General features: G+C 48.1%; 1 protein-coding gene across 2 annotated transcripts in view; it reads left to right on the forward strand.

Annotated features, from left to right (window-relative positions):
- Nucleotides 1-16,162, forward strand: part of EIF4B (eukaryotic translation initiation factor 4B) — a 521,766-nt gene that overhangs the window by 356,845 nt on the left and 148,759 nt on the right. The window contains exon 9 of one of the 2 annotated variants that reach the window (XM_078689169.1): nucleotides 15,558-15,792. In XM_078689169.1, the coding sequence (XP_078545295.1) occupies nucleotides 15,558-15,792 (235 nt within the window). Of the gene's footprint in view, nucleotides 1-15,554; nucleotides 15,793-16,162 lie in introns of both variants that reach the window. The other variant, XM_078689170.1, reaches the window with a different exon arrangement.

Genomic DNA, 16,162 nt, shown 5'->3' on the forward strand with positions numbered 1-16,162 from the left:
CCACATCACCCCCCACCTCAGAGACCTTCACTGGCTCCCCATCAACAAGAGGATCACCTTCAAGCTCCTCACCCACGCACACAAAGCACTCCACAACTCCGGGCCAGCCTACCTGAACAACAGACTCCACCACTGCACGCCCGCCAGCTCCGCTCCGCCAGCCTCGCCCTCGCCGCCGTCCCACGAATCCAGCATACCACCTCCGGAGGCAGATCCTTCTCCTTCCTCGCTACCAAGACCTGCGGCAGACCCAGGACCTGCTCAACTTCAGGAAGCTCCTCAAGACCTGGCTATTCGAGCAGTAGCAGCAGCCACCCCCCACCCCCTTTCCTCTCAGCGCCTTGAGACCCTCACGGGTGAGTAGTGCGCTTTACAAATTCTGTGATTGATTGATCAAGCCTTATGCTCTACAGAGCCTCATCTTGTTTTTCATGCGAATAGAGTGGTGTTACGTACTGACCCGAGATTCCTTCCTAAGGTGGTCTCGAAGTTTCACATCAACCAGTCAATAGCACTTCCTACTTTCTTTGCCAATCCTACCACTCCGGCTGAGAGGGCTCTGCACTCTGTTTAGATATAAAACGAGTGTTAAAATTTTATCTTGACAAAACAAAGTGTACAAAAGTCTGACCAACTGTTTGTGAATTATGGTATGGTAAATACTGGTTTTCAAGCCTCTAAAAGGTCCATTTCTAAATGGATAGTGTCATGTATTACGTTATCTTATCAGTTGGCACAAAAGCAGCTCCCGGGCAAGCAGAGAGCTCACTCTACAAGAATGTAATGTAATGTCCACATTTGTAAAGCGCACAATCACCCGTAAGGGTCTCTAGGCGCTGGGGGCCGTTGGGAAGATTAAGCGAGCTATTGCCCAGAGTCACATGGTGCTGGGCTAACCTGCCGCCGGAGCCGGGGATCGAACCGTGGTCCCCAGATTCCAGCGTCAGTCGCCCTGGCCGCGGCGCCACACCTCTCCCACAAGAGGCAAAGCTGCTACGATAGCAATGCCTAGGAATGTACTTATTCAGGAAATTTGTAAAGCAGCCATATGGCATTCAGTTCATACTTTCGCACACCATTACTGCCTTGATTCTGATACTCAAGCAGATGCTCAGTTTGGTCAGGCATCCCTGAGAAATTTGTTTGGGTAGTATGTTTGTAAATTGTTTTGATATGCTGGTATTCGTCCACAGGGTGCGGGGTTGGGCTTGCTACTCTATTCAGTGCTTATGACTATTGATGAGTATCAAAGAAACAACAAGAGAGAAAGGGTATGGGTATTCACTCTTACACCCCTTGTTTTATTTACCAATAAACAACAGAAGAGTGAAAATATATACAACAAACAGCCTCGAAATACGAGGAGAAAGGAAACACATAAAGATGGGACAAGACAAGGTAATTTAAGAACACTCACTCACCAACCTAGTGGTGACATGCTTCATCACTGGGTTCCCACTGGAAAGACCTAATGTCTTTCCAGTGTGCTTCAACGCCTGATTACAGCGGAGCTGGTTCTTGTGTGTGTTGAGGGTGTATTCCGGCCAAATTAAGCTAGGTGAGTGCAAAAAGGGTGGAAAAGAATTAATTAAAAAGTGCAAATACGTGACTCAACTTTATTAATAGTCCGGATTGCACTGGTTAAAAACAGATATAAATGGACCCATAGGGTTGGTCTCAGTTATTAGAGATCCCTAGTCCATAGTGGCAAAGGTTGGTCGACATGTTTCTGCTTGTTTAGAGCCCAAGTCGCTCAGCTTTCATCAGGACCATATAATGTGATCCTCCAGTGGTGTACACGCCCTAAGGTGCACCCTGCCGTGAGGAGTTAGTGTAAAAAGAAAAAGAAAAAATTATTCTCCTTTTTTTTTAAGGAAGTATATTGTACTTACGGCTTGAAGCCGTTCAAGAACTCTACAGCAATTTTGCTGGAGTCGGGTACCTGTGGGGAGAAATGTTTCCTTAATTAGAATAAATCAATCCCCGCTGGTATGGTGCAGTATTAAATAATACAACTCAATCCCATCACCCAGACAAAAAACACCCATATGGTGAAATAATCACTGGGGTAGTTGATCAGGGTTCCCAATGTCGCGAATAACATACGCTGTCATTACAACCTATTCAGCATTCTGTGAATCAGTGAATTATGTACTGCCTACAAATTCCTGTAGCTAAACATAACATCCAACTGTTAACACGAGTAACAGCGTGGGAATAATCAAATAAAAACAACAAGTTAAACATGCACTTTAAATGATATTAGCAAAAAATGGAGTCACAAAAGGCTCCATAGGTAAGGACTAGATCAGACGAAAAAGAAGACAGAAAGGTCTCTGTCTAAACTCACAGGAGGAGCGTCAATGTATGTCCTCAAGGGCAAGCGCGGTGTGGGGTAATCTTCACGCCGCATATCTATACAGAAAAAATTTTGCAAAGAAATTAGCCAAAGGGACAGATCACTTGAATTGAAATATTCAAAGCTTTTTGCGAGAATCGTAGGGCAGTGGAACAATAGGGCTTAGATTCTCGCTGAGTAACTTACATTTTAGCAGGCGACTCCCCGCCGAGTACCTATTCGAACGCCACCGCGGCCCGGTGTGAACGCCGAGGAGACGGTGATGTTGGTATTCGTACTTCCTACTACTATCACGTGACTTCATCATGTGATCGTATGGGTCGGCAAAAAGTTCCGAGGTGTTAAAAGGGGACGTACTGTTATTATTCCGACTCGGCTTGAAATAAAGTCGGAATTTGTCATTAGAAGTTACCCTAATATTCGAACACTGTAACACGCAGTAACGTGTGCAAATTAAATGTTTGTCATGTATGACAGAGAGATTTGTTTCCATTGTGTATAAAAATAATAATAAACAATGAACCCTACACGGAAGAGAGGGTGGGAGGTGGAGGGTTTATTAGGTGGTATGGGGTTGCGCCCACCCAGAAAGAGTACACATAGCTGGCAAAGACCATGAATAAGGCAGATGCATTTAAACTCTTATAGCAAGTAACATAAAGGACAATTTCGTTATTGCCGGGAATACTTGAAAGACGTGGCTCATTTCTAAAGGGGATGTTAATAGAGGAGCCTTATCTAAAGTCAAAGACATTGTATTTCCCCAAACACACTCTTGGGGAACAAATAAACATACAGGAAAGGTCTTTTATAAAATACATCTGTAAGTTGGTTTAAGATCCCTGCCACAGCGTTATGTTTCATACTGTAGGGGTTCTCATGGGGGTACTACGATTCCCTTAACTCTAAGATGTTCCTATGCTATGTGAGGAAAAAGTCCACTAAGGCCCGTATGTTATAATGGGTAGACAAAGAAGTTGTATCAACGTCGTAGTACCGATCCCCAGGCGACATCATCGTTAAGGCCTGTGCGATGGCTGGCTAGACGATGGATCCATCGCTGCTCCTTCTCAAAGAGTCTTTTCATCACCAGATATTTGTTCCACGATGGTCCAACGCATGTCGTTCGGTGTATGTTTTTTTTCGATGAAATGATTTGTCAGCTTGGTGGCACTCCTTTTACATCGAATGCTACTTCGATGTTCACAAATCCTGAGCTTGACACGTCTTGTGGTCATCCCAATGTACTTCAGACCGCAGGTACAGATGATCAAGTACACAACGTTACTAGTATTACAGTTGGTATGACTCCGTTGCTCCCATTGTTTTCCAGGTTCCAAGTTCAGGAATTTGGTGTGGGTTGTTAAATGGCAAATACTGCAATCACCACATGGAAAATGTCCCGTCACTGGTGGCAGTCTCCAGGTGAATAGTACTGTGGGATCCTGGTTCTTCTGTTTCTTCATTGGGCGAGTATGGACTAGAGTCTTTTAAACTAGTCGCTCTCTTATAAGAAAAGAGGTTTCTCCCAGTTCAGTTGGTTGCTCGTCACAATCCTTTGGATGCTTCGACTCACCACGTTACACAGACTGTTGTACGTGGTTACACAGGTCAGAGGAACCTCATCTTTGGTGTTTTTGGGGTATGTCTCCAGGAGGGCATCTCTGTTCTGGTTGAGCGCCCTCTTTCGACTTTTTTGGAGTATTTTCTTCGGATAGCCACGCTCCGCCAACTTTGCCGTCAAGTCATCTGCTTGTTTTTTAAAATTATTCAGCTTGCTGCAATTGCGCCTTAAGCGAAGGTATTGTCCGTAGGGGAGATTCTCCCTTAACGGACGGGGATGGAAGCTACTGAACAACAACAGGTTGTTTTTCGATGTTGGTTTATAGTACGTTTGAGTGTGCAGCAAATGTTCCTTTTTATCAATAGTGATATCCAAGAAGGTGATCCTTTCTCTGGCATATTCATTTGTGAACCTTAAGTGAGGATCACAAGTATTCAACCAGTTGAAGAAAGGGAGTCGGGACGCTTCATCTCCTCCATATTGATGAGTATCCCCTGAAAGAGAAGGATAAGTTACTTACCTGTAATCCAAGTTCTCTTCCAGGGGTATACTCATCATAGTCATAAGCAACCCTCCCTCCTCCCCGTGGAGAATACCAGACCTGTATATGTACCTGTTACCCATACTGTGATTACGCTGTTATACGCCATCCAAAAGAACTGAACTAACTGTCACCTGTGGTGCATAATAGGAGCCTGGGGGTTCCTGGAGGTTTTAAAGGCACAACTCCAATGTTTCCAATTGTTTTCTATGCAGCCTGTCTAGGCTAAATCTGCCTGTATGATCCTGCCTTTTTAGGTTTCGCCCTGCCCGTAGCACTGCGTAGCAGTGCTCACGCAGGGCGAAATCTTATGATCCTACAGTGTGTGGCTTTGTCCCGCCTTCTCTTCCATTGGCTAGCTCCATAAATGGAGGCTAGCCATTGGAAGAGATTGGCTGCCAATCACTCTTTCCCGTCAGAACGCGATTCGGGGGCGTTTCCGTGTCTTTTTTTAAGTCCCGCCCCTTGTTGCCTGGGCCGCGCTGTGATTGGCTGCCGGCCCGGGACACCCCCGTGACGTCATTACCCGGGCCGCTGTGATTGGCTGCCGGCCCGGGACCTGACTTGTTTTTTTTAATTTTTTGCAGTAGTACTTTTCTTTTTTCGCAAATATGCATGAAAGGTAAAGATTCCGTCAAATTACACCAGAAGCTTTTTGCTCGCTTGAGAATACTGGCGTCGCGTACAGAAATCACGCGCATGGGTGGTGGCGGCGCGCGGGGAGGATGACCGAGCCGCTCCGCCGCCACAGTCACGTTCCTTTTCAGAGCCTGCTGGCGGCAGCCGGCCCCCTCGAGAGCCGTGCGGCGGGACACGGGCTTTATTCCTGCGTTTCAATCAGCTTTGCAGGCCGCCGCAGTAACATTTCTATAGAGAGCAGCTGGTCTTCGCAGGAGGAGATGCTGTGGCTACGAATCAAAAAGGGGGTGGTGATGGACAGAGTATCTGAGTTAATCAAAACACTCCTACCCTGTCAACAGATCAGGGCTTGATCCATCACCGTTTTTTAGCTCACTGCACCATCCCAGTTCAGAACCTGGCTACATGCAAATTAGTCTGTCCCTGGCCCAGTGCATCATGGGAACAGGGCAGACCAAACTACCAAGCCAATTCTTTACTGGAAAGGAAACAAGCTTCCGGGGACCGGTTTCTGGCATTACAGCCGTCTTCGGCCCGGCTTGCTTGAATCCTGATGGTGCAGTGAGCAAGGGACTCACATCTGAGCATACCCTTCCACACTTATGGTGGCCAAAACAATTCAAAAAGGCTACGAAGCCAGCTGGCGTGGGCCCCGGCACCTCGCCGCCTCCCTAACGAACCGATGAGCTGAAGAGCCCTCACGGACTCGAGCTTTCTGTACCCTAGATGTCTACCGGGGCTGCAGGGCGGGGGCAGCATGAGGAGCAGGAAGGGCATGAAACCACCTGTAAACACTTGTGCCCTCAATGTGGACCTGCGCCGCATACTGGAACACAGAGAGCGCCACAGAAGACCATGGCGTGAGAGAGATAATTGCCTGTGCGGACTCTCTTTACCAGCATTTGGGGTACTACCAAATGCTGCGCTTTTACACTGAACTACAAATATATAGCGTTAAGATTGACCACGGCTACCTTACATATACATAACTCTACATTAGTCCTTACTTAATAAGAGTAAATCTATCATTACCAATTAATACATATTTTCAAGTTATAGTGTTAGCCAACATTCTGCAATTTTTGTATCGATTGATAATTTTGACCTCAATATTATGACATAAAACCCCAACATTTAAGTGGCTCTCTTTTTTGTTCCCTTTTTAATTTGTAACATTGCATTCTGATAGCAGTATAGCCCTTCTGTTAGGGGTGATACCAGATGTTATATGCCCACTCTTTTGTTATAGGACCATGCCTGCAATGCAGGTTTTTAACTCGGGGGTGGGGGGGGTGCATTTGGTGACTGATATAGCCCTTAGAAGAGGCGACAGTGTTTTATAATGGACTCTGTCACAAGCAAGACCATTCATCAGCTGATTAGCCCTCCATCTGCATGAACCTGCTCCAGTGATCTATGTGTACCTCGAGCTGACGTAAAGAGGCTGATGAAACTTCATTTTAGAGAAAAGTTAAAATGACGAGAGCTACGCTTTCCACCAAAAATATGTTCTGTAGAAAAGGTATAGGTTTATATTAAAGGGCAACACAATGTAAGAAAGGAAAGGGGGTTGGGAAACCAGGATGGGGGGAGTCGTGGATGGGCAAATAGAAAGGGCTTTGTCAAATTAAAGGAGTAAAGTGGGAGAGCGAGTTAGAGGTTTAAGAAAGAGATAAAGAAGGAGGGGAAGTAAGACGTTTTTTTAAAAAGGGGGTGTGAGAAGTTGGCCTGATGTGCAGTGCTCACTATTCTAGTGATCACTATATATCAGTCCAAACAACCCTTATTGATGATTGGTTGTAAGTCAACCTTATAGACCAGCTATCCTAGTAGCATGGATACGAGCAGTCTAAGGCTAAGACTCTAGAGGGCGTGTTAAGCCAGCTGTTTTACCATCACATTACCCCTTGAACACCCAGTGAAAGGACACCACACAAGTGTTATGAAAATAAACAGTGTATTTATTAGAATCACAACAACCCTGTACTCTTTATGAGGACAGGGTGCTAAGCACACAACAAAACTCTTACGAAAATACTTAAGTTAGCACAGTATATACAAATGCCCGAGGGGCACGAAAAACCATATACTCTAAAAGTGGAATGCGAAATTACTAGCAGGTAAGTACAGTACTAATAGGCTTTGGAATCGCTAGGACTTGACTACAGAATCGTTAGGTTACTTCTAGGAGACCTAGGGGACTCGGGTGCAGAGTGTGCACTCACGCGGGATGCGGGACAAAGTCTATGGGAGCTAGTAAAGGCAAAGTTAGTGTTCACGGGCGAACCCGACCTGGTAGGGAGAAAGCGACAGTGGATCCTGACCCTTGGATAGTGAGGCTATGCTGGGACACCGAAGTGCCGAAGTTACCTAGCCCAGGGGCTGCAGCTGCATAGGTCTCAAAAGACGTCGGGAATCCTCGTTGCCGGACCAGGAGCCTGGAAGAAAAATACTGGCAGGCGACCAGTGAAGATTGTTCGAGTTGATCCAAGCTTGGATCTGGAAGAAGGATGACACCTGAAAGCAGAGGGGACCAAGTTCGTGACTACTAGCCAGTAGTCAGTGGGCACCAGGAGGGCACCGGATGGTAGTCACCTCGACTAGGTGAGTGGGCGACGCTGGCTCTGCAGATCTCACGGACGAGGAGGCGTTGTCGGCGACCAGGATGGAGAGGCGAGCTGTCCCACGATGGATGAAGCTGTCGGCGTCGAAGTTACCCAGGATTGGGCAACAAGCCTTGGCTAATTCAAGCCCACGCGGTGGACTCAAAATGGCGTCTTGAGTGGACCAGGAGGGTCCGGGGTGCTCCTCTTCGGGAAGGGAGCAAGGGCCAGTCTGGAGCAACCAGACCAGCAGCAGTGATGTCGTCGGGCGTCGTCAGGAAGGCCACAAGCCAGCGGGCTAGTAGCCAAACAACGCGGTGAGCAGCAAAAAGCAGAAGGGCCCCACGCAGATCGTGGAGATGCTGGGAGGCTGCACTTCGGTGCTGGAGCTGCTCAGGGTCGGGGCTTCTCGGACCCCAAAGCACTCACCAGGAAATTACTCGGCGGGCTTGCTGTGCAGAAGTCGTGCAGTCTTGAAGATGGCCGGTCCCTCGAGGTCTCGTCGCACCCACGGTTCTCAGCTGGGCTGTAGAGGTGGGTAGAGGTCAGAGGTGCCAGGGAAGCCGGTTCTCGTCGAGCTGGGCAGTCGGATTCCGGAGGAAGGACGTGCAGCAGACCGCAGTGTTCTTAGATGGTGCCTGCGGATGCAGGGTGACTACTCCTTAGCCACAAGGGAGAAATCTTAGGAAGAAGTCTTGAGTTCCTTTCGTAGAAAGTAGTTTCAGGATTCAAAGATGATCTGATCTGGAAGGGGGCCAGTCCCTACCTTTATCTGGGAAAAGGGGGCTGGCACGCGACTAAGTCCTGCCCTATGGGTGGGACCAGGAGGGGGGTGGTTACACCCACTTCCTTGGCGGGCTTTTCCCCAGCACAGGGTCTGGAGTGTCCCTGGAACTGGTTCAAGCCAGCCTATGCACAGTGAGCACCGGGGTGCCACGTGCAGTCACCTTCCTCTATAGCCCTGCCTACCTACAATACACAAAATCCTGTCTGGGACGGTGCTGGCACCGCCCCTGGCAGGAAACCCTTTGTCCTTATCTCCTGCTCTGGGAGGACTCCCAGCAGCAGGAGGGCAGACTTGTGTCTCGGTGGCAGCATCCATTTTGTGGAGCTGAGGCTATGTTTGACTTTAACCGGGGTTACAGGCTACATGCATGTCGTGTCCCTCTAGAAGGGTGGAATGCTTACCCCGTCGCCAGAATTGGCGAGGGGTTAGTATTCCAATTCGTATGACACCTTACTCGACATGTTTTGATAAAGCGATACCAGAGTTGGCATTTAACCGCGAGGATTATAATGCACTTAAGAGTATATGGTATGCGATATCATGGAAACGGCTAAGGGATAGATCCCGAAAGCCGCAGACAGGCTCAGCTCATGCCAGAGCACCATCTCACACGATTCCAAGCACTCTGCCTTCAGGATTGTTAAGGCCTGCCATAGGAGTGACTGATAGGAGATCTGTGTGCCCATTTAGGTTTAGATATAGGAATACTATATCTACAACAAGGGGTGATTACACCACCTTGCCCCAGCTGTCGTGCAGCCAGTTGTGTCAGATTTAGTTAGTCAGCCCAGGGGTGGCATAATACATGCTGCAGCCCCTGGGAGACTTCTGGGTGCACCTCAGCCCTGGGTACAGGGTCTTGGAGAGGGCCCAGTGCCAATTGGATATGTACCTAGGGTACATGGAATCCATTTTACAGAGAGAGCAGTAGGCCTGGGGTCCTGAATAGCAGGGCCCCAGGTCAACTAAGTCAGAAAACCAGTAAAACACCAGGCAAAAAGTTGGGGGCAACCATAGTCAGGGATCTACCTTCCTACAGGGGGGTTGAAGTGGGAAGTGAAATCGGTGTTATATAACAAAAATGGGCTGAGGGGTTTTGACAAAAGGAGCATAGCAGGAGTGGGAGATAGTAGTTTGTTAAAATATGAGAGAAAAATGGAAGAGGATTAAGGGGTTTGAAAAGGAAACGAGGAAAAGTGGGAGTAATGGGGTTATACCAAAGAGGAAGCCGAGCTGTAGGGGAAACACGGAGTTTTAAAACGGAGTAAAGCAAGAGTATCCTTGTTATAAAATGAATAAAGCTGGAGGGGGAATAAGAGAAATGAAAAGAGTATGTGGAAAATAGGAATAGGAGGTATGTAAAAAGGTGAGTAAAACGGGATTAAGGGGTCTGTAACACAACAGGTGTGAACTAAAAACGGGAGTAAAAATACTGAAGTAAAGTGGAAGGGGAAGTATCATAAGGGGCATGAAAAAAAGAAAGAGGGTCTTCGAAAAAAGAACCGGAGAATAAAGGTTGTTCCCTTCCTTAAAAATCGCTAAAGAAAATCAAACATGAAGACATAGAACTTTCTTCAAAAATGGCTTTCGTTAAGTTGATCTCGTCAACTATGTGAAAGGTATTCTAAAAGGAATAATTAATAAACAATAGTTTAACAAGTATGCCAGAATTTTTTTTCCCCGTTTGATTTTCATCAAAAAAACATACAAACAAGATCATCATATATTGCACCAAAAATCCTCCAAGAAGAGACTCCAATTGTTATACAAAACCAAGTTACTATTATCAAAAACAGGTGCTTACACAGTCAATCCAAAATTGCATTCATTTTGAAAAGCATCTGCCATCTAGTTATTGTTCTCTCTTATTTGCTGTTGCTTTAAGTTTTCGATCAAATGTTCCGGGTTTTAGTTTCTGTAAGATATATAGTTGATGTTTTTTTAAACATGCATATCTTTTATCTGTGTCTTTGGTTTCACAAAGTGGAAACCTTCAGTTGTCTGTGGCTAAAGGTGGGTGACTTTACTGATTGCACATCCCTCCAGTGCACACTGAGATAGCACAGCTAGAAGTTCTCTGCAACAATTCTGAGTACATCTCTCATGTACAACTTCACGATTCTACCCGTCGATTCTGAAAAGCACCACTCCACCAATAATGTATAACAAACAGAGCAGCTGCTTACTCGTCTTTTTTATGTTTCGCCTGTCGAAAGCTGCGCAGCAGCGTTTCGCGCAGGCGAAATCTTATGTTAGAAACAGTATGGCCTTAGTTCCGCCTCTCTCTTCCATTGGCTAGCTCCATAAATGGAGGCTAGCCATTGGAAGAGATCTGTCCGTCATTCACCGAGGCGATTCGTGGGCGTTCCGTAGAATGTTTCCCTTTTGCCTACGTCATGCGGCGGTGGGAGCTTTTTTCTTGTCATTCCGCCAGGCCGATGGCCGCCGGAAGAAGTCCTGGTGAGGGCTCCCCTCCCGCTGTCTGTTCCCAACCTCCCTCCCGCTGTCCGTGTGCCCGTTACCCCCCCCCCTTCCCGCTGTCCGTTCCCGCCCCCGCCCCCCCCCCCCCCCCCCCCCCCCCCCCCCGGTGTCATGATGGTATTTGCATGTGAACAGCTCACAATCTGCCGCGGGTACCACAGAAGCCCTGGCCCCGTTCAGTGTGGGATCGAGTGGGGGCAGCTATCAGGCCACTTACACAGATTGTGTGGGTACCTCGCACGTACATGGTCTCCCCAGAGGGGGGCAGCTTCTTGGGGTTTGGTCACGCCGCCCGTGTAACCAAATTTCGTGAAGCCTTGCGAGATTAACACGATTTAAACGGCGGGATGATGAGTGTGCCTCGACACTCCTCTAACCCTCTTTAGGCGCCTTGGGGGAGGCCGGAGGGCCCTGGTCCCAAGAGCAGGGCTTCTAGATAGCGCTTGGAACGGGGCCATCCGCCGTGCAGCGCTTGTTGCGTCCTTGAGAGGTCGGCGCTGCTGGTAAATTCATCGCAGATCCTGTTGTCGTACCTGTGTTGACAGCCCCGAGCTCCTGCCGCAAATGAGGTATAAATGCCCAAACCGTTTTACGTATCGTTTACTTCACGTTTTCCCCTTCTCAGCCCTTCCGCCCTCTCCTCGTTTTGTCGGGAGCTTTGATGGCAAAATCTGAACTCTACCAAGTGCATGACTCCCCCCGCGTCATCCGTGGTGCCGTTGCAAGGCTGGGGCTTGAAACGTGCAATGTGTTATCCGGTGTTTTACTCTCGTTCAGTGAACGGAAACTCTGACTTCAAGACCCAGAATGCACTAGGTTGTGTGAGGGCAGACCGGCATTGATAATATGAGGTTTGGGATGTGCACTTCTTTCTGCACGGCTTGTAATGCCCAGCGGGGATCGTAATTCGCTAATGTACATTTTTTCCCAGTACCTTAAATTGCGAGCGCCAGGGCTGACCCCCATATATTCACAGCGTGAGACAAGGCAATGGTTCACAAAAACCATATAATACCCCCCAAATCTTTGTTCTTTGGTTCAGGCCGCTGGAGTGGCACTGTCCTGCCTCAGTGGGGCAGTGGAAGGGGTCACCCAGAATGCGCCACACGCACACATATGTGTAACAAACAGGGCATGTACACAGCCAGACACCTAGACATGTTCACACCGGAGCACGCACAGAGAGAAGAGAGAGGCTGTAGACAGAGAAGGCCACCCACAAGAGACACTCACTCACGCCTACACCCAGAATGCACAGCGCGCTCACAGACCGATGGAGTACACACACTTATTCCCTCTGGTACTCGCAGTGCCTCACCTGCCCTTCCCCCCTCCTCAGCCAGGTGCCTCCTCTCCCCCAGGGCGCCAGCGCATCCACAGGGGGGGAGAGCCTTTATTAATTAGGGACGCGGGCGGGGGCAGCCAGGCGTCCCCAACAGGTAATCTTCTCCCGCCCTTGATCTTCTGGCCCCCAGGGGCCCCTCCAGGCGCTTCTATCAATTAGAGCCGGTCACCTTTGGGCCTGGCTTGGAGCTCCGCGCCTCCGGCCCCGGGGCTGGGGGATGGAAGCACAACTCCCTGGAACCTTCGGCTTGTAATCCCACACTGAATTATTTTCCACATACCACATACTGAGTGCGCTGTAAACACTCAAACTACCGTAATTGCGCACGCAAAGTGCCCACGCTCTGCACAAAAATAATTGCTCTGCCCGATTCATGCTTCCCGTCGACACTAACTCAATCACAGTTTGTCCAGTACTTTAAGTGCAATGATTCTACACTCTGGCCATACCATCTCCACCCCCCCTCCTTAGTTTTCTGTAGCCAACAATTAACTGCGCAAGCAGACCTATCAGATCGCTACATCTGCTCCCTATCTAGAAGTAACCAGTTCCTATAGCTACAGGCTATCAACTCGCACTATCCAGCACAAAGCAGTGTGAGTCTTCTAGGTAGAGCATGTTGTGTGGGAGAGCATGGTGTGTGAGAGGCAGCATTGTGAGTCTTCTAGGGAGAGCATGGTGTGTGGGAGTGCATGGTGTGTGGGAGTGCATGGTGTGTGGGAGTGCATGGTGTGTGGGAGTGCATGGTGTGTGGGAGTGCATGGTGTGTGGGAGTGCATGGTGTGTGGGAGTGCATGGTGTGTGGGAGTGCATGGTGTGTGGGAGTGCATGGTGTGTGGGAGTGCATGGTGTGTGGGAGTGCATGGTGTGTGGGAGTGCATGGTGTGTGGGAGTGCATGGTGTGTGGGAGTGCATGGTGTGTGGGAGTGCATGGTGTGTGGGAGTGCATGGTGTGTGGGAGTGCATGGTGTGTGGGAGTGCATGGTGTGTGGGAGTGCATGGTGTGTGGGAGTGCATGGTGTGTGGGAGTGCATGGTGTGTGGGAGTGCATGGTGTGTGGGAGTGCATGGTGTGTGGGAGTGCATGGTGTGTGGGAGTGCATGGTGTGTGGGAGTGCATGGTGTGTGGGAGTGCATGGTGTGTGGGAGTGCATGGTGTGTGGGAGTGCATGGTGTGTGGGAGTGCATGGTGTGTGGGAGTGCATGGTGTGTGGGAGTGCATGGTGTGTGGGAGTGCATGGTGTGTGGGAGTGCATGGTGTGTGGGAGTGCATGGTGTGTGGGAGTGCATGGTGTGTGGGAGTGCATGGTGTGTGGGAGTGCATGGTGTGTGGGAGTGCATGGTGTGTGGGAGTGCATGGTGTGTGGGAGTGCATGGTGTGTGGGAGTGCATGGTGTGTGGGAGTGCATGGTGTGTGGGAGTGCATGGTGTGTGGGAGTGCATGGTGTGTGGGAGTGCATGGTGTGTGGGAGTGCATGGTGTGTGGGAGTGCATGGTGTGTGGGAGTGCATGGTGTGTGGGAGTGCATGGTGTGTGGGAGTGCATGGTGTGTGGGAGTGCATGGTGTGTGGGAGTGCATGGTGTGTGGGAGTGCATGGTGTGTGGGAGTGCATGGTGTGTGGGAGTGCATGGTGTGTGGGAGTGCATGGTGTGTGGGAGTGCATGGTGTGTGGGAGTGCATGGTGTGTGGGAGTGCATGGTGTGTGGGAGTGCATGGTGTGTGGGAGTGCATGGTGTGTGGGAGTGCATGGTGTGTGGGAGTGCATGGTGTGTGGGAGTGCATGGTGTGTGGGAGTGCATGGTGTGTGGGAGTGCATGGTGTGTGGGAGTGCATGGTGTGTGGGAGTGCATGGTGTGTGGGAGTGCATGGTGTGTGGGAGTGCATGGTGTGTGGGAGTGCATGGTGTGTGGGAGTGCATGGTGTGTGGGAGTGCATGGTGTGTGGGAGTGCATGGTGTGTGGGAGAGCATGGTGTGTGAGAGGCAGCAGTGTGTGAGAGACAGCAGTGTGAGAGACCTTTTTATTCATGTTTTGGTTTTTGAAACATAAATAAAACGCATTGTTATCTGCAATATCATTAACTCAAACTCGCGTAAATATGCGACCTATTGCATTGCAAATGCTATAGGTCTCGCATTTGCGAGAGATTAAGCTATTGGCATTGTAAATGACAATGCCATTTATTTATTTTCAAAACCAACACATAAATAAAAATTGTCATTTACAATGCCAATAGCTCAAACTTTTCAAAAGGCGAAACCATTGCATTGTAAATGCTTGTTTACCTTTGCAAATAAAGGTTGTGTGTTTCAAAGCAAACTCCGGGAAGCTTTCTTCTTTACATATATCATATATGGTGACTTATGTCTTTATTTTGTCAAATCAAGAAGATTTACATGCAATGATGGCAGATTTGGAGCTTAATACGGTGTTTTTCAGGCTGCATATGTATATGCATATTGTATGTATATGTGTATATATATATATATATATATATATATATATATATATATATATTCCATGCAGTGGAGGTTGGGATTAAGGAGCAGGATATATGTATGTATATGTAGATATATGCGCATATATGTGTGTGTGTGTATATATATATATATATATATATATTATTGGTTATTGCTCCGGGGTACCGCACGTGGGCGGGACTATTCAGTGCTCATGACTTGGAGTATACCTGTGGAAGAGAACTAGGATTACAGGTAAGTAACTTATCCTTCTTGTTTTTGTGATATTTACACTTTATTACTGTTTGAAGTGTTTCACAAATACTTTACACATAGCCTCCAAGTGAAGCCTGACTGCTCTGCCCCAAGCTACCAGAGGGTTAAGCACAGGTTAATTTAGGGCTAGCTTGTTTCTCACCCGGACAAGTGTTGTTGCTTGCCCAGGGCTCCCACCAGTCTACCAACAACCCAATGTCTTACACTTACCATTTGCATGCTCTACAGTTGTTTTTAACTAATGTTCTGTATGCATGCTGATCTAAATCTGAGCATGAATAAAGTGTAATGTTAGAATGATAGGTACGGTAGAAGCGTGATATCCCTTTCCTTTCTACTTAAATTGGCAGCTTTAGGATCATCTGTAAGATACTACACATATGCCATTTTTGCTAGGTGTGCCAAAGCTTGTGCTTCTGTTTAGCTTTTTTCTGAATGAGGGGTGATGTAGCCTTGATTAAGTGGCTGCAGTAAATTAATTTCTCTTTTATCGTTTTGAAGCAGGCCCTACTCAAAGACCCAAACTGGTCCTAAAGCCTCGAACGGCACCCAAGGAGCCAGATTCAGCTGGAGGGTCCACACCCTCAAGCCGGGCTGCTTCCATTTTTGGCGGAGCAAAGCCAGTGGACACAGCGGCCAGGGAACGGGAGGTAGAGGAGCGGCTACAGAAAGAACAGGAGAAACTAACACGCCATCTGGATGACGAGCGCCCGAGATTAGAGCGAAAACCTAGAGAAAGGTGAAGACAAAAAGGGAAGCTTTTAAGGCAGTGTTAAGTGTTTCTATCAAGTGAAGGGATAAGCAATCAAGGGGAACAAAAAGGATACAGTTGAGAAGGTGCACATACAGCAGTAATTCAGAATGGTGTTTTGTCTGAGAGAAAAAATGCGTACCTGACCTCCATCTACTAAAGACCCAACGATCATGAAGGCACCCAATTCATTGGTTGCACTATATTTGAATGATGTGGCATTGTGGTTTGTGAATGGGAATCCAACATTTGTGGTGACTTGAATTTTCTGTAAGTTTATTTCAGTTTAATTTGAGTCGAAATACTGACAGACTGGGATTCCATGAAAGGGGGTATCCCTCAATAAGGAGGAAAGTGA

The sequence above is a fragment of the Lissotriton helveticus genome, chromosome 1_1 (assembly GCF_964261635.1).
Source record: "Lissotriton helveticus chromosome 1_1, aLisHel1.1, whole genome shotgun sequence".
In the NCBI taxonomy this organism is placed as follows: domain Eukaryota; kingdom Metazoa; phylum Chordata; class Amphibia; order Caudata; family Salamandridae; genus Lissotriton; species Lissotriton helveticus.